The sequence below is a fragment of the Elephas maximus genome, chromosome 12 (assembly GCF_024166365.1).
Source record: "Elephas maximus indicus isolate mEleMax1 chromosome 12, mEleMax1 primary haplotype, whole genome shotgun sequence".
Taxonomy (NCBI): Eukaryota; Metazoa; Chordata; class Mammalia; order Proboscidea; family Elephantidae; genus Elephas; species Elephas maximus.
Genome location: NC_064830.1, coordinates 59,616,033 through 59,635,313, shown reverse-complemented (window position 1 = coordinate 59,635,313; position 19,281 = coordinate 59,616,033). Strand labels below are relative to the sequence as shown.

General features: G+C 48.8%; 1 protein-coding gene across 2 annotated transcripts in view; it reads right to left on the bottom strand.

The window, feature by feature from the left end:
* The window catches only part of PDPK1 (3-phosphoinositide dependent protein kinase 1), a 73,710-nt gene extending 54,761 nt beyond the window's left edge, over positions 1-18,949 (bottom strand). The window contains exons 1-2 of one of the 2 annotated variants that reach the window (XM_049902638.1): positions 18,807-18,949; positions 17,316-17,528 (exon numbers count right to left, since the gene is read on the bottom strand). Coding sequence is in view for 1 of the 2 variants with exons in the window: in XM_049902637.1 (XP_049758594.1) it covers positions 18,807-18,830 (24 nt within the window). In the remaining variant the exon portion in view is untranslated. The remainder of the gene's footprint in view (positions 1-17,315; positions 17,529-18,806) is intronic. The other variant, XM_049902637.1, reaches the window with a different exon arrangement.
* Between the last annotated feature and the right edge of the window lie 332 nt (positions 18,950-19,281).

The window sequence follows — 19,281 nt, the reverse complement described above, 5'->3', positions numbered from 1 at the left end:
TCCTAAAAATCAAACACCTATGCTCATCTAAAGACTTCACCAAGAGTAAAAAGACCACCCACAGACTGGGAAAGAATTTTCAGCTATGACATCTCCGACCAGCGCCTGATCTCTAAAATCTACATGGTTCTGTCAAAACTCAACCACAAAAAGACAAACAACCCAATCAAGAAGTGGGCAAAGGATATGAACACACACTTCACTAAAGAAGATATTCAGGCAGCTAACAGATACATGAGAAAATGCTCTCGATCATTAGCCATTAAAAAAAAAGAAATGCAAATTAAAACTACGATGAGATTCCATCTCACTCCAACAAGGCTGGCATTAATCCAAAAAACACAAAATAATAAATGTTGGAGAGGCTGCGGAGAGATTGGAACTCTTCTACACTGCTGGTAGGAATATTAAATGGTACAACCACTTTGGAAATCTATCTGGCGTTTTCTTAAAAAGTTAGAAATAGAACTACCATACAGCCCAGAAATCCCATTCCTCGGATTATGCCCTAGAGAAATAAGAGCCTTCACACGAACAGATATATGCACACCCATGTTTATTGCAGCTCTGTTTACAATAGCAAAAAGCTGGAAGCAACCAAGGTGTCCATCAACAGATGAATGGGTAAATAAATTGTGGTATATTCACACATGGAATACTACACATCGATAAAGAACAGTGATGAATCTGTGAAACATTTCATAACATGGAGGAACCTGGAAGGCATTATGCTGAGCGAAATTAGTCAGAGGAAAAAGGACAAATATTGTATAAGACCACTATTATAAGATCTTGAGAAATAGTATAAATTGAGAAGAACACATACTTTTGTGGTTACGAGGCGGGAAGGGAGGGAGGGTGGGAGAAGGTTATTTACTGATTAGTTAGTAGATAAGAACTACTTTAGGTGAAGGGAAGGACAATACTCAATACAGGGAAGGTCAGCTCAACTGGACTGGACCAAAAGCAAAGAAGTTTCTGGGATAAAATGAATGCTTCAAAGGTCAGCGGAACAAGGGCGGGGGTTTGGGGACTATGGCTTAAGGGGGCTTCTAAGTCAATTGGCAAAATAATTCTATTATGAAAACATTCTCCATTCCACTTTGAAATGTGGCGTCTGGGGTCTTAAATGCTAACAAGCGGCCATCTAAGATGCATCAATTGGTCTCAACCCACCTGGAGCAAAGGAGAATGAAGAACACCAAGGTCACACGACAACTATGAGCCCAAGAGACAGAAAGGGCCACAGGAACCAGAGACCTACATCATCCTGAGACCAGAAGAACTAGTTGGTGCCCGGCCACAATCGATGACTGCCCTCACAGGGAGCACAACAGAGAACCCCTGAGGGAGCAGGAGATCAGTGGGATGCAGACCCCAAATTCTCACAAAAAGACCAGACTTAATGGTCTGACTGAGACTAGAGGAATCCCGGCGGTCATGGTCCCCAAACCTTCTGTTGGCACAGGACAGGAACCATCCCCGAAGACAACTCATCAGACATGAAAGGGACTGGACAATGGGTGGGAGAGAGATGCTGATGAAGAGTGAGCTAATAATATCAGGTGGACACTTGTGACTGTGTTGGCATCTCCTGTCTGGAGGGGGGATGGGAGGATAGAGAGAGTGGGAAGCTGGCAAAATTGTCACGAAAGGACCGACTGGAAGGGCTGAGTCATTAGGGGGAGAGCAAGTGGGAGTACGGAGTAAGATGTATGTAAACTTATATGTGACAGACTGACTTGAATTGTAAACGTTCACTTGAAGCTTAATAAAAGTTATTAAAAAAAAAAAAAAACTACAATGAGATTCCATCTCACTCCAACAAGGCTGGCATTAACCAAAAAGAACACAAAATAATAAATGTTGGAGAGGGTGTGGAGAGATTGGAACACTTATATATTGCTGGTGCAAATGTAAAATGGTACAACCACTTTGGAAATCGATTTGGCGCTTCCTTAAAAAAATAGAAGTAGAACTACCATGCAATCCAGCAAACCCACTCCTCGGAATATATCTTGGAGAAATAAGAGCCTTTACATGAACAGATACATCCGCACCTATGTTCACTGCAGCACTGTTCACAATAGCAAAAAGACAGAAGCAACCAAGGTGCCCATCAATGGATGAATGGATAAATTATGGTTTATTCACATAATGGAACACTATGCATCCATAAAGAACAGTGATGAATCCGTGAAACACTTCATAACATGGAGGAATCTGGAAGGCATTATGCTGAGTGCAATTAGTCAGTTGCAAAAGGACAAATATTGTATGAAACCACTATTATAAAAACTCAAGAAACAGTTTAAACACAGAAGAAAATATTCTTTGATGGTGACAAGAGTGGGGAGGGGAGAGGGAGGGAGGGAAGAGAGGTAGTCACTAATTAGATAGTAGACAAAAACTATTTTAGGTGAAAGGAAAGACAACACACAATACAGGAGAGGACAGCACAACTGGACTAAACCAAAAGCAGATAAGTTTCCTGAATACAACTGAATGCTTTGAAGGCCAGAGTATCAGGGGCTGAGGTTTGGGGCATGGTTTCAGGGGACATCTAGGTCAATTGGCATAATAAAATCTATTAAGAAAACATTCCGCATCCCACTTTGGTGAGTGGCGTCTGGGGTCTTAAACACTAGAAAGCAGCCATCTAAGATGCATCAATTGCTCAACCCACCTGGAACAAAGGAGAATGAAGAACACCAAAGACACAGGTAATTATGAGCCCAAGAGACAGAAAGGGCCACAAACATCAGAGACTACATCAGCCTGGGACCAGAAGAACTAGATGGTGCCCAGCTACAACCGATGACTGCCCTGACAGGGAACACAACAGAGTATCCCTGATATAACAGGAGAGCAGTGGGAAGCAGATCTCAAATTCTTATAAAAAGACCAGACTTAATGGTCTGACTGAGACTACAAGGACCCCAGAGGTCATGGTCCCCAGACCTTCTGTTAGCCCAAGACTGGAACCATTCCCAAAGCCAACTCTTCAGACAGGGACTGGACTGGACTATAAGACAGAAAATGATACTGACAAAGACTGAGCTTCTTGGCTCAAGTAGACACATGAGACTATGTGGGCAGCTCCTGCCTGGAGGGGAGATGAGAAGGCAGAGAGGGACAGAACCTAGCTGAAAGGACACGGGGAATACAAGATGGAGAGAAGAAGTGTGCTGTCTCATTAGGGGGAGAACAACTAGGAGTATAAAGCAAGGTGTATATAAATTTTTGTATGAGAGACTGACTTGATTTGTAAACTTTCACTTAAAGTACAATAAAAATAAAACAAAATTTAAAAAAGGAATTACTCATGACAAGTGAAAACAACCTATCTCTGTGTCCAACAACAGCAAAATGGCTAATGATGGCTCCCCGGGAGAAAGGAATAGTCCACAGTCACTGGCAGCCACCAGAAGTGGAGCTTTAAAGAAAGGCTCATGTACAAAAGTGAAGTGGAACTAGCAGGAAAGAAAACTCTGTTCTGTATACAACAGAAATCACCATTTGGTTTTAGAAAGAAAGGAAAGGCATCAGCCTGCCCACAGTGAGCATCTCTGAGAAATGAGTGAGACTGCTTCTCTCTTCTTCCCCATTCCCTATCATTCCCTGCTGAAAGGATGGCTAGGCTGACAGGGGCTGAACACCTGAAAGTGGGGGTGAGAGTCTCTCCAGGCAAAGAGAGGCTGCAAGAGGAGAGGCCTGACCGAGCACCCACCCACCTTATGGACACTGGAAATACCACGTGGGCTCACACACCTTGTGAACATTCAGAACTCTTGGTGTATAACACCTGCTTGCTGATGAGCAGTGGAGGAGCTACTATTTCTAGATGCAGACCATATGGGAGGGGGGGGCAGAAGTCATTAACCAACAGTGGGGCTCCAGGGTGAACATTCTATTTCTGCATTCCAAACCCCACCACCCTGGGCCTGCATCAGAAAAGCTGCATCACTTTAAAGATAATTAGTCCAATACATATACTTAAGATTCCATTTCACAGCCAAACAACCCTGCATAAAATTTTAGAATGAATACACATTTAAAAGCTTTACTCAGTGAAATCTATTAGTCAGAAAACAATAATATCAATAGGTTCTTGCCTTCTGTTCTGCTAAAATTAATAATTTAACAGATTTAAGTGACAACAAAGACAGAAAACCGGAGTCACGAACCCAATGTCACACTAATTATACATCACTTAGATACAAATCTCTCCTTGGGAATTAAACTCCTCAGCAAACATCTCCCCACAGTCTAGTTTGGATACGAGCACTCTCTAGCTTGATCGGAAGTATGTCGGCTCCTCAGGTACAGCAAGGCTGTCTCCTCTTCCACCCAGAGGAGTCTGCCATAGCCACTGGCCCCACTCTGCAGCTTCAGCCCCAGCTCCTCACAAGAAAACTCCTGCGGCCTCCAGACTGAAGGGTCAAATCCAAATAAAACCCCAGAGCACACAGGCGCTGCCATGAAATGAGACCCTTTCAATCAGGGTCCCCACCTACCAGGCCCCCCTCCAGTCCCTACTGGCTCGCCTGCCCTCCCCCTGCCCCACTCAAAGACAGCCACGCATCTGTGGGCTGGGGACCCTTAGCCCCTGTCACCTACCCCTCACCCAAACCGGCCCCCCATTAACTCTGCGTCCCCTCCCTCGGTGCCACTTCCGTCTCAGGGTGGCCTGCGTGGCTCTCTGTCCTCTTGGGGCACATGGACACGGTCTCCCAGGCAAGCTGCAGGATCCTAGGGAGGAGCACTGGATCTGCTGGAGCTTTACACAGAGTTCCGTAAATTCGTTTCTGCATAGAAATAGGCAGCCAGTCAATGGGCACCAGTTCTAGTAACTCTAATGGTCATTCTGTAAGGAAAATGCCAGGTTAATGTGGCACTAATTCTCAGAAGCGACTCTCTCCTTAAACTAGTGGGGTGGGGAATCAGCCCCAGAAAGCCGCAGGTCACGTGAGTAAATGTCACCCAGCAGGGACCCCTTTGGTAGGCGAGTGCAGCCTGTCTTCTCCATCGCTGGTGGTTTCTGACCGTACAGGAGAGGCATCTCCTCCTAACCATGCCTGCCAGCCCCTCTGCCTGAAAAGCACCACAAACAGCTGCCCTCTCTACGCAGGCTCCCTATCTGCAAATTCTGAATCAAGAGTTTCTTATCGAGGACAGTATCATCAACTGAGTATGTCAACAGCTACCTTTCGGAGCAGGACTAACCTCACACCATCGGTGCAAAGAAAGGCCAATTCAGGTCAGCATTCCACTGTTCAGCCCCACCAGTCCCCAGTGTGGAGCTTAGTGACTAGAAACAGGCAAGGAGGGTAGGAGAGAGGACCACTCTGGCACTGCACCTTCTCGTAGCCAACTCTGGGAACCTAAATACCCTGGGTCACCCCGCGCTCTGAGGCCCAGCTGTGCACTGCCAGGACAGGCCCCACGTTACCAACTGCTGGAGACCCTACCACCACTGTTTCCAAAGTCCTTTCCCAATATCTCCACGTCCTGTCTTCCTTCCAAACCACAACCGTCACCACTCTGGCATTTTGGCAGTGGTTGTGTGGAAAGGAGGCTGCAGGGGCCAATCTGTCCACGGGTGAGAAAAGGGACCAAAGTAATGATTTCCCTGAAGTGTCTATCTTCTAACTTCTTCACTAGAATTTCTTGGTTCAACATGAACACCTCAAACAAAGTAACAACCCGTAGGTTCCTCTGTGAGTCTGAAAAAGGCCTTTAGAAAATAAACGACATTGTAACTTTACCTGAAAGAAAAAAGGCCAGAGGAGACCTTATCAAGCTGACCACACTCCCTTCACAAAGGCCAGTGATGCAAATCTACCCTCCCACCTACAAAGAGAGCTCAGGAGACAAGTGAGCAGAACCAGAGCAGATTGCAGCCAAGGCCGATGAGGTCAGAAAGAGCAGCCTCAGACCCTGCAGTGCCACCAGCGGCCCCCAAATAGAAAGTTGCTCTCCCTGCAAGTGAGATCTCTGCACTCCTGGGGACCACGCAGTCCCTCGGGTCTTAGGGAGGACTCTGTGCTGCAGAGAGGGGTCAGGACAGAAGGATCAGCCTCCAGTTTGCCTGGCAGTCACCAAATGTGACCTGTATGTGAGTCAGGAGCCTGGAAGGATCTGGCTGGGTGACCACAAAGGTCCCCTCAATACAAACACACTGTGGTCACCCAGGGTCTACGACACACACAGCAAGCATCAAAGCACAGAGTGGGGCCGCAGGTTCAACACGGCCAGTGACAGGTCACACAGGCCCGTCTGTGGATGCCATGTGCCGTTGGTAAGACACACTAAGGAGGACACCTGTGTGGGATTCTTCTGGAACTCATCACCACAGACCAGTCACAAGAAAACGTCAGACAAACCCCAACTGAGGAACACTCTATAAAGCACCCACCAGTGCTCCTCTGAATGTGAGGTCCTGAAGACAGGGGAGAATGAGACTCCACGACCAAGTGGGAAATGGGAAATCCAGGAATGACCCGTGGGCTAGCTAACACTGCTATGTCTTAGTTGTGACAGAAGTGGTGTGACTATTTAAGATGTTCGCCTCTGGAGAAGCTGCTGAAGGAGAGAAGAAGTCTCTGTATTGTCTTTGCCACTTTTCTACCTATCAAAAATCAAGTTTATTTTACAGATAATTTGGTTTGGGGGCTATTTTGACAGAATCAAGCAAACCTGAAGGACCTGAGAGCACCAGTGCCTGAGTTGGCACTCAGTGGCCTTACTGGAACATGTAGCGCTGCTCAATAAAGGGCACCACCACAGACAAAGCTCCATGGGAACTTCCTAACATGACCAACGTCCTCCTCTTGCATTGTCCAAAAAAGGTCAGGTCTGGACACAACTGGCCTCAGTACAAAGACCTGCCTGGCCCTCCCTCCCAAGAACCTCCTCCACACTCGGCCACAGCCCTGCTCTGGCTCCCCCACAGCCCGCCCAGCCAGGAGAGCGCTTCCCCACCTGGGGCCCCAGGGTCTCCCTGGGCACCTGTTAGGAGCAGCTCCGGAGGCCGGCCACCCTCCCCTGGCAGGCTGGTCCACATGCTGCTGACAGCTTCCCACCAGCCCGTGGATCGCGCGCCTTGGTTGGTGGGGTTCCTGGGGCTGGGAGCACCCCAAAAGCTGACCTGGACGCCAAGGGCTGCACCAACCACTAAGCACAGGGGCCTCTTCCAACGCTGAGTACCACCCACCCACTCTAACCCCCTCCCACCCCAGTGAAAGCCTTTCAGCAGGAGTCTTCTGACCGCCACAACACCCCCCCAAAAAAGCTTCATTTATACCACGAGGTGTTGTTTTTGTTTCACAAATGAAATCTACTCATAAATACAACCTACATTTAGATGCTCATTTTTAAAACTACATATCTGATAACAACCAGTTACGTATAAATAATCAGTAGCAGAGACTATAATTTGTCACTTTGACAGATGAGAAGAAAAAAACCATGAAAGAAAAATGTCAAGCTGCAGGAAGAAAAACAAGTTAACAAGAGAAAAAGTAATGGCGAGTGCTGTGAGTGCCTGAGACTGTGCAGAGGCAAGTTTATTCTCTCAGCCTCGTTTCCACCATAAGTCATGGCCCACTTGGAGAGAAAAAGGCAGCACGGCCAAGCGCTCATGAATACACACACTGCCCCTGGAAACAGGCAGGCACCAAGCTTTGGGGCCCCCCTGCCTCCCAGGGCCTGCCTGCTTTCAGGGCCCCCTGCCTCCCAGGGCCTTCCCGCTTTCTAGGGGTCCCCCTGCCTCCCAGGACCTGGCCTGTGTCGCCCTCCTGCCGAAGAACATGTTGCACACAGCCAGTGTTCGGGCAATCTCCCCACCATGTTCCCCAAAAGCAGCTGCCGTACCGCTTTGCAGCCAGTGTCTGCCCAAACTGGGCTGACGGTTCTGAGTCCTGCCCTCCCTAGGCTGTGGCTCTTCTCACTCAGCAAACACTTACTGAACCTCACGTGCAGGAAGTATGCTGGGCACGTGGCAGTGGGGAACCTCAAGATGAAGTAGGCTGCTTGACATGGTGTATGGGGTCTTCCAGGACCGCCAGCCACACAACCATGCCAGGAGGGCAAGCAAGACCCAACGCTGGCAGCTCTCACATCCGGGAACACAAATGGCTAAGCAACATTCGCACCACAGGACAGCGCTAGAACCTGGAGCAAAGTCAAGGCCTGGGCGAGAGGTGCACTGAGGAGCCGCAGCTGCCATTGCTCCCACTGGCCCTCCAAGTGAGGGGCAAGGGCAGCTCTGCTGCCTGTGGGGGGAGGGGAGGGACCCCTGGAGTGGTCCTGGCCCTCAATTAGGATCTTCAAAGAACAGCCCTCCTGTTGGGAGAGGCAGCCATCACACCAGGCCTTCCACACTTCCACGTAAAGGTCTGTGTGAACGCTGCTCTTCTGCAGGTTAGGGACTGGAGGGCCAGGCCAGGGAGGGGAGTGTCCATTAGCAGGCCATCCACCATGGCAGCAGGGCCAGCAAGGAGCCAGCTCAGATACTGCACATGTGGCCCAATATTCTGCTAACCCAGATTTAATCCAGCATTTGATGGTTCAAAACTTCCCAACAAAGGCTATACTATAAAAAGGAGCCAAGGGCTTTCACATTTAGCCTTTTGCAAGTAGGTTCTGACAAGTAAAAAAACAAATTCTAGGTGATGAAGGACTGCAAGCACTGGTGAGCTCAGATTCAGTGGTTGGGCCCACTCCCCTCAGCAAGACAGATGCACTTCGGGTGAGGCCACACCGGCGACACCCCCGCTCACTCACACTGATGCTGGAAGCAGAGGTCACACGCCTGCTGATCCCGTGTGTCTATCTCTGAGGTCAGGTTGTGAGTTACTGCCCACAAAGGGCATGTTCCCAACTGTCAGAACAGCACCCGCGCTTCCAGAAGGCTGGTGTGGAAATGACAGCCGAAGGCAGCTGCTCAGCCATTGACCTTCACACACCAGGTCCCGAGACCCCAGAACGAAACACACTGCTTCAAAGACAGATCAAAGGCATCATCTTGAACTAGAGATTACTTTTCACCTTAAATTCAGCATAACCAAATATTTCCTTAACTCACTTATGCAAACAAAACCTAGTCATCTCCCTTTTCCAAATGAAAAAAGTTCAAAAACAGATTAACAATATCATTATTTTCCTTCCCTAGGGTATCATCCTGAGGTGCTCTGGTGGCTCAAGGGTTAAGTGTTCAGCTGCTAACTGAAAGGTCAGTGGTTCAGACCCACCTAGTAGCTCCATGGGAGACCTGGTGATCTCGTCCCATAAAGATTACAGTCTAGGAAACTCCAAGGGGCAGTTCTACTGTGTTGCAATGTGATCCTCAAATACACACGTGCACCTAAACCTGTGAAAACATAACAATGTGATCTTCAAGTACACACATATGCCCTAAACCTGTGACAACACAACATCACCTTCAAGTACACACTAAACCTGTGAAAACAACATGATCTTCAAGTACACATGTGCACCCTAAACCTGTGAAAACATAACAATGTGATCATCAACTACGCATGTCCACCCTAAACCTGTGACAACATGACCTTCAAATACACACATGCACCTTAAACCTGTGAAAACACAACAGTGTGATTTTCAAGTACACACGTGCACCCTAAACCTGTGAAAACACAACAATATGATCTTCCAGTACACTTGGGCACCCTAAACCTGTGACAACAACATGATCTTCAAGTACACATATGCACCCTAAATCTATGAAAACACAATGTGATCTTCAAGCACACATGTGCACCCTACACCTGTGACGTGATTGTCAAGTACCCAAGTGCACCCGAAACCTGTGTAGAATCAGTGCCCATGCAGCTTTGGATGAATGCTCAACTATCTGTGATTAAAAAATGTGCTCGTCATAAAAATCAGTATCCAGAAACCAAAACTAAACCCACTGCCGTTGAGTCAATTCCGACTCATAATGACCGTATAGGACAGAGAACTGCCCCACAGAGTTTCAAGGAGTGTCTGGCAGATTTAACTGCCGACCTCTTGATTAGCACCTGTAGCACTTAACCACTACACCACCAGGGTTTCCCAAAAATCAGTATATGCTGATAAAAATTACACTAAGGGTGCACGTGACTCCCCACTCCTTATGTCTGGGCTGGGCTTGGTGACCCCACCAAAGAGCACAGTGTGGAAAAGGGGAAATGTAACTTCCCAGTGGAAAAGGCTGATAAGGAGATCAAGGTCAATGTCAACAGTGATGAGTGACAGCAGGTACCCTGACAGGACATGTTAGAGGCATTTCACCTCTGGTCTTCCTCCCAAAATCCATCACCCTAGTCTAAACGTGAGGGAAAAAAAAAAAAAACCAACAGAGGGGATTCCTGCAAAATATCTGGCCAGTACTCAAAACTGTCAAAGTCATCAAAAACAAGGAAAGTCTGAGAAACTGTCACCACCAAGACAACCCTCAGGAGACATGACAACTAACTAATGTAGAATCCAGAAAAAGGATATAAGGTGAAAACTAAGCAAATCGAAGTATGGACTTTACTTAATAATAAGGTATCTGTATCAATTCATTCATTGTAAATCTAAAACTCTTCTTGGTATATTTTTTAAAAAAGAAAGAAATTAAGACACCCTCTAGCGCGTTATCTAACTAATTTTTTTTTTTAATTAATTAATTTTTATTGTGCTTTAAGTGAAAGTTTACAAATCAGGTCAGTCTCTCATACAAAAATTTACATACACCTTGCTATACACTCCTAATTGCTCTCCTCCTAATGAGACGACTTGGTCCTTCCCTCCACTCTCTCTCCTCATGTCCATTCGGGCAGCTTCTGGCCCCCTCTGCCTTCTCATCTCCCCTCCAGACAAAAGATGCCAACATAGTCTCATGTGTCTACTTGATCCAAGAAGCTCGTTCTTCACCAGTATCATTTTCCATCCCATATTCCAGTCCAATCCCTGTCTGAAGAGTTAGCTTTGGGAACGGTTCCTGTCTTGGGCTAACAGAAGGTCTGGGGACTATGGCCTCCTGGGTCCTTCTAGTCCCAATCTGACCATTAAGTCTGGTCTTTTTACAAGGATTTGGGGTCTGCATCCCACTGCTCTCCTGCTCCCTCAGGGGTTCTCTGTTGTGTTCCCTGTCATGGCCGTTATCGGTTGTGGGCGGGCACCATCTAGTTCTTCTGGTCTCAGGCTGATGTAGACTCTGGTTTATGTGGTTCTTTCTGTCTCTTAGGCTCATAATTACCTTGTGTCTGTGGTGTTCTTCATTCTTCTAAGTAGTTTTCTTGACATAAATATTTAGCCTGAGGAGACAAACCTAATCCATCAGACAAATTCAGTCTTTTACAAGACAACTAGTCTGATCTTTCAAAAAATGTCCATGTCGTTTTTGAAAAAGGCAAGGGGACTATTTTAGATGAAAGGAAATGAGAGAGACACACAGATGCAAATGAGTAACCCTTGCTTGGATCCTGACTATTAAAAAAGCAAAGCTGTAGAGAATATTGAGAGGCCCACTGGAGGAAATGGCATGTAGACTGTGTATTAGATAATGCTGTATCAGTGTTCCATGCCACAGTCGTGACCATGCAGGTGTGGCTCTGCAGACCACCCTTGTGCTCACAAAGCACCTGTGGAAGAATGACTTCTGCGAGTTACTTTCAAATTCAGCACCAGTACAAAGAACAGGATTAAAAAACGTGCAAGGTCAGGAGTATGCATAAGCAAATAAGGCAAAAGCTAAGGACTGGCAACTCCCGGGGAGGGGGTACGGCATTCACTATACTATTCTTCCAACTCTGCAGTCTGGAAATTTTTCAAAATAAAAACGGGGGTGGGGGAGACAGTGAGAATGGTGACACAACGGGAAGTACATGACCTTTGTCACTGAACTGCACATGTAAAAAATGTTGAATGAGTGTAAGCTTTGTTATGTATATTTTCACCCAAAAAATGTATCTCAGGGATGTTGGAAGGATTAAAGAAGACAGAGTACCTGAAACACTATAAATGAATGCAAATCGGGGAGAAAGGATGATGCTCTGTTCTGGACCCCCCTCCCTTGTCCAGAGCAGTTCTCCACCTGCTGGCTGAAGGCCTGGCCCACCAATGAATGTGGAAATGCTGAGTGCTCCTCCCAACCCAGGAATTCACTGACGCTGCTTCTGAGGAGACCTCTTTCTAGGCTTTTTTCTGTGCCTTAAAAAAGTCATATTGGGCATACTGCTTAGCAACCAGGTCTTTTCAAGACTTAGAGACACTTTGTAACCATCTCTCAAGAAAATAAACAGGGACTGGCCATAATGTTCCTAACCTACCTCTAACTGAGGGAATTTCAGGATGTTTCCAATTCTCCCCTATTTCATAAAAAAAAAAAAAAAGCTGTGATAAATATTCTAACAGCAAAATCTTTGCACACACCTTATTTCTTAAGCTTAAAATCCTTCAAACTGAATTGTTGAATCACATAGCGTGTCACTCTCTTTTTATACACATCCTCATCCCCACCAAAAGGGGTACCAGTGTACATTCACTCTCTCAATGAGTATCATTTCCCTGCACCTTCAAATGTGAGGTATTGCCATTTTTATTGCCAAGTGTTTTAAAACTATCCATTCTTCAAAACTTTTTATTAAAGTATAATATACAAAAAAGATATCGTCTTTACAGCTATATTTCCTTAGATACTGAAGAAGTGGAATATCGTTCCACATTGTTGGCCGTTTGACTTCTTCCTAATTTTGAATGTCTTTGTGTTTGGCACTAAACTGGAAGCTAACAAGTTTAAGGTAAGATCCTTCATCCCTCAAACATACACAGAAATCTGAATGCAGAGAATGTCCACGTAGGATTCAGACAAGTTTCTGTTAATAAGAAGTAAAAACAGTAGACACAGGTGTGTGTCACAGACACATACAGGAAGCCCAGGTACGAGAACCATGAGGACAAACAGTAAAAAAATAACAGCAGAAACCACCTAGAGACTCAACATTCAGGAAGATAAGGCCATAATGAGGTACAGAACCTGTTTTAGAAAAACAGAAGACCAAGTCTATAACAAGGGGGCAGCCACAAAGAAGCAGATTGGTCAGAAAAAGCTTTGCAGCCAGGGGGCAGGGGGTTTCCACTGAGGGGAATTTCTCCAAGCAAAGAGGAAGGGCCTAGAGAAGAAGAGAAGCTGGCAGCCCAGAAGATCCTGGACACATCCTGGGCCGTGCAGACTAGAAAGAGAGGCCAGGCTGCAAGGGCTCCTGAGGCAGGGACCCTCACCAGAAGGAACTAGGCCTGAAAACAAGGGGGAAAGTGACAGGAGTGCTGGGACCGTTACTTCCTCCCTCAGCAGGAAAGGGGGAGCTAGGATGTAAAGCACGTCTGTGTTTTGAGCCACCCCAGGCTTGGACAAGGGAGGAGAAGATGCAAGGTCACACCCCTCATCTCACAGGTCCTGCACTGGAGGGAAACCATTTCATGTACTACAGCTGAGCCCATGGGGCACTACAGACCCTCAAGAGCAGGGTCCACACTCAGGTTCAGGAGCAGGGTCTATAAGACACAGCCTGCTCCCCCCTGGGTAAGGACAGGGTTCCTAGGCCTACCTACAGGCCCTGGCCTCCCTACCACCTGGAAACAGGAAGGGAGAACCAAGAAACCAACTCTAGGCACCTTTACTCACAAGTTTCCATTGCATGTCAAAGCCCCTAACAAGAATTTTGGAGCACCTTCAAGTCCTCACTGCAAATCTTACTAGCCCTCACTGCGGCATCCAATACAGCTGTCCTGTACTGCACTTCCTGCAGTAAGATGAACTCCACAACAGGAAAACAGATTGAAGAATGGGGCTTCAACAATGAGTTTACCATAAAAATTAAGCCTTATCCTGATGAATTCTGACTGAAACACTGCTGAGAAACACACATAGCCTCTCACTAGCCTTCTCCAGGCTGAGCTGACCTGCTACCAGCTCCACAACCATGCAGAACAGGAGCATGCCCCGGACCACCATCCTTGTTGTCTTTACACACTTGGATTCCCTGCAGGCTGGTATGAAGCCTGGTGGGGCAGGGCAGTCCCCCGTAGAGCCTGGTAGAGTGCAGCCACCTTATGTGCGGGTGAGGGTGTTCCTCAGCGGCTTGACACTTCACGCCCACCTTCCCCAGGCCCCTCAGCCAATCTGCAGCCAGAAGCACCACGTGTTGATCCTTCAGGGGCCTGCTCAGCAGTGGACTGCTAACACCAGACTCACCCATTTCTTTATACACAGAGTCTGTAGTTCGTCTGCTCTAGCTCCTGTGAGTCTGTGCACGCTCAAACAGAAGCCTAAACCATCTCTCTAAAGGGCTTTGAAGGCCGTAAAAGTGGCCTACAATGAACCAAGTATCTCTCTTAACAACGGTCAGCTGTAGCTAAAAACGACTGGAAACTTCTGGGAGTAAAAATTTCAGGTTAAACCTTAGGAAAATTTTCTAGGCTAAGGGATGAAAGCATGACTTTGTGGAACTATGTAAATGCAGCCAGCATCAAGCACAGAAAACAAGCCCTGAGGACCATCATGAGCCCAAACAGGTCTTCCTGCTCACTCAGGTACAGACTCACCCAATGATGCAGTGACTCTTCAAATGGTTACCCTTCAAGAAAACGCAGTTTATCTGACAAACAGCTAGAGATTGAATACACAAGCGTTTCTTAATATTCAAATATTTAAAATTAAAAAAAAAGAAAACCAAAGACCTGCTTTCCCACTGAGCTAAGCCAGACTGTGACCCAGTTACAGAAGGACACACCACTGAAGGGGCCTGAGCAACAAGTGTCCAACAAGCTTGGTTTCCACACCAGCCATTTCCTCCCCAGCGGCTGCCCTTTGAACCTTCCTTCAAAACAACTGTGTTATGCACCCGCTGCCACCTGTGACCACAGGGAGGCGCCCAGCAGACACCTGTGGAAAGTAGCCGCTGTGCTGAACCCCCTCTGCAGCAACTACCAATGTGCCGAGCGCCCTCTGCGAGCACATTCTGTTCCGCGAACCTGCCTAGAGTCACCGCTGCACTGACCACCCTCTTCAGCAACCATCTACTGAGAGTTACCACTGCCCCCGAGCGCCCTCCGCCTGCCAACAGTCACCACCGTGCCAAGAGCCCTCTACGGCAACCACCTGGCCTCGCCGCAGAGCTGAGTCAGCACAAGGGGTCCTGTCAGGGCCCACTTACCCAGCAGATTCTCCTCCTGGTGAAGCTCTCTTCCAAACCCAGCATCTCAGGAGGACAAGGCACCTGGTCCCACATCCCTGCCTGGCTTCTCTGTGGCACTTCCTGACAGGGTCCCTCAGCTGGCCTGCTCATTCCTAGCACTGACTTAGGTGGCTAACACGACAGGAGGAGGGGCAGACTGAAAAGGGGAGACACCCAGGAGCCCCCTTTCCCGCCTCCTTCAAAACCATCCTGAAGTAGCCTGGAGGCCAAGGACCTGCCTGCCAGCTGCCCAAGTCTCCTCCAGGCCCCACATCCTGAGGGCAGCTGCTGGGACTCCTCAGCACTTCCATCTCCTGTTAGCACTGGGACCTCACCTTCCCAGCCTTGGACTTGTCTCAGTAACTGCTGTGGGGGCTTCACTGGAGACAGAAGTACCTGCCACTTCAAACCAGAGCAGCCACAGGAGAGGAGCTACTACCCAGAAGGACTCAGGAAATCAGACGCCACTTCATTCCACACTCTCCTCTCTTCCCACTGTTATCCCCCGTGGATCCAGCAGTCCTTCCACCCCAGCATGCCTAGCCCCTCAAGTCCACCTTGAACAAAATCATCACATAGCTCTTTTTTCCAAAGAGAGGACGCTAGCCTCATCCATTCAGAAGATCAGCCCTCAAGTAAGAATGAACCAGAGTGTTTTTCCAGACAGCTGCCTTCTGACAGCATGGGATTGAGACAGACTTCAGGTCACAAAGTCTGGGCCACATCTGCCCAAAGGACAGGTGTGCTGTCTTTCTACACTGAGATGTCCCTCCTGCCTTCCATGGGGACACTGAGGAATGCTTTAGGCTGAGTGCTCACTGAGCTCCAGCAGACACCCTCTCTGGGAGTTGGCACATGAGGGGCAGGGTGGCACCAGCCTCTGCCACCACCCAGACTCAGCTCCAAGCTGCGCTCTGCTGTCTAAGAGGCTGGTACTTAACCTCTCTGTGCCTCAGTTTCCAAACCTGTAGAATGAGAAAGATACCTCCCCCACAACCCTCTTGCCCAAAGCAGGTCAGCATGGTGTAAGGACCTAACACAGGCCTGCCTTAAAGTAAGTGCTCCATGAACGGTACTGACAGCAATCGGCCCCCCGAGCACCAGGCTGGGCCAGCCGCTTCCTAACCTGCCCTTGTACTGCTCCTTCAATGGGCCACACACACCTAGAGACACTTGGGCAGTGATCACAGGACAGCGCCTCAGGGCCACCTTCAGATCCAGATGCAGATTCACAGGTACCAGGCACACCATTACCTATCCTTAGACAAGAAACCAAGTACAGCTTATAACCTATTCAACTTAAGACTAACCTCACTTAACGATCGTCTGTCTTTTGTACATCTTATTGTTAGTAATATGTACTACATTTAATGTTAAAATATATCCTTAAGTTTATATGTAATCTTTCCAACCCATAAAGATTGGATTCATAAAGATACTAATAATAAAAGGCAACAGGGCCCTGGTGGCATAGTAGTTAAGAGCTCAGCTGCTAATCAAAAGGTCAGTAGTTCAAATCCACCATCTGATCCTAGGAAACCCAATGGGGCAGTTCTACTCTGTCCTATAGGGTCACTGTGAGTTGGAACTGACTCGACGACCCCTAATGACAATAATAATAAAAGACAGTAATGAAAAAAAAATGTATTTGGCTTATATCAGAACCAACTTATGATGGAGTCACTGGAACAGAGCCCCATCATATGTCAGAGACTACCTGTGCTGGGGGCGTCTCTACCACGACTGATGGGAGCAGTGGCACATCTCATGGATAAACAGATAGACAGATAAGACAGACAGACATATATATATATATATATATATATATATATATATATATATATATACATGTGGGGGAATCTGTTTGACAAGGACACAAACCTAGTTCCTCTCACTTCCTGACATGGAGGTCTGTAATACCCCACCCCACCCCCAACCCCGCCACTGGATTTCTGCATTTTTGCACTAAAAAGTTGCCATATGTGAAGAAAACGGCAGATGTCAAGTGTCCATCATGTAGAGCTCCCAAGCCATGAGAAAACGTGCCCTCTTCCCTTCCCAGGATGCTGTCTAAGCAGCACGCACCTTGCATCACAACAGCACTGCTGTGTGAAAGTTCATCTCACAAACTACCCCGACAGATGTCCACCCGGAGGTTCGGCAAGCAGCCTGATTCAGGTTTTTGTGCATTAGCCCAGGGCTAATAGTCAATGACATCCCTTTCGCCTTTCACCATTTTTCTCAACTGAACAGGTCTTCCTTCTTTTAGATTCTGGATTCATTTGGTATCATCCATCTCTACAAAACAAGAAAGTCTTAACCTGGAGCCACCGGTGAGCTGCAGAAAGTTCAAGAACCTCCTGAAATAGTTACAAAAATTGGTGAAGTTCTGCATTTTTCTTATGATTGTCAAAGGGGCTCATGACGCCCAAAAAAGGTTAAGATCCTCCATCATAAAGCCACACTGTTGTTAGGTGCCACTGAGTCAATTCCAACTCATAGTGACCCCATCTGACAGACCAGAACTGCTCCACAGTTTTCTAGTCTGTAATCTTCACAAGAGCAGATCAACAGGTCTTTCTCCTGAGGTTACTGCCAATCTTTCGGTTGGTAACCAAGCGCTTAACCACCGCACCACTAGGGCTCCTTCCATAAAGTCATACGTGGAAGATAAGGGACCAAAAAATTTCTTGGGCTTTCCGTCATTGAAGGGATTTGCCTTTTGAATGGAATTTACACGGTGTCTAAGTGTTTCTCTACCACCCACTTCACATTCGCACACAAGGTATATAAGTTCTTAAGCCATCTTTCCAAGATTCGAGAATCTAACAATAAAAACAAAAATACTAGCGATACTTTCAGCAACAGAGAGAAAACATAGAAGCACTAATGATACTTTTAGCAAAACACAGAGCCCAACAAGTGCTGTGTGGGAGCACTCCCCCCCGCCCCGGTTAAAATCCCCTCTCACCTGTCAAGCTCACTTTCCCTGAGGTGATGTGTTCCACCGTGGCCTCCCAGGGGTTTCCCGCAACAAGGATGCACGTACCCGGGAGCAGAGCCCCAGGAAAAACACACAAACGCCCTCCGCCGGGCCGTGGGCACAGTTTATTGGGCTCTGTCCTAATTAGCAATTTGGAAATGGGGTCCCGGGAGCATCAGGTGCTCTGAGCCAGGACTCGAACCACCTGCTCCTCCTGCCGCTAGAGACAGCGGGACCCGGTTCCAGGTGAAGGCCCGTGGCGGTTCCTCCGCGCAGACCCGAAAAGCAGCCCAACGGCGCAGCCCCGAGCAGCAACGAGCCGAAAACAAACTTTGCGGCACTTCCACCCGACCGGCCGGTGACACCTCCCTGGCCTCCCCCGCCCGCCGCGCGACGTCAGCTCCCCCGGCCGGCGCCCGCCGAGCCGAGGCCCGCGCTCCCCGCGGACGAGCGGAGCCCGGCCCGCTCCCGCGCCCCGGCCCGCGCGGCCGCCCGGCCTCGCACCCCGGCCGTCCCGCCTCGCCGGGCCCCGGGCAGCCGCGGTGGCCGGAGTACCGGCCAGCGCGTCCTCCCCGCCGCCGCCGCGCACTCACGAGCTGGCTGGTGGTCCGGGCCATGGACCCCGCGTTGGTGCAGGCGCCTCCTCCGCAGCGCTGCGTGGCTCGGCGCCTCCTCAGCGTCCTCCTCCCAGCGGCAGAGCCCCAGCAATGGCCGCCCGCATCCTGCACCCGCCCCACCGCCCACCGCCCCCGGCACTGCCCCGCCCCCGCGGCACGCTGGGAGGGACTTCCGTCGCGCCGCTGCCACCGCCGCGCCCATTGGCCGAGCCCGCCGTCGCTCCGCCGCGGCCCCGGAGACACATTTCCAGGTTGGGGCACGGCGGGCGGGAGCGGACCGGCCCCGCCGGGGAGAGGGGGCCTGCGCGGCCAATCCGGGGGCCCACGGGGCGGGGCTTGGCGAGGAAGGGGCGAGCTGTCATCCCCGGCTCACAGACACAGAAACTGAGGCTCAAGGGGCCCGGGCCAAGGTCACGCCCGAGGGAATCCCGGACTGGGACTCTGGAGCCCC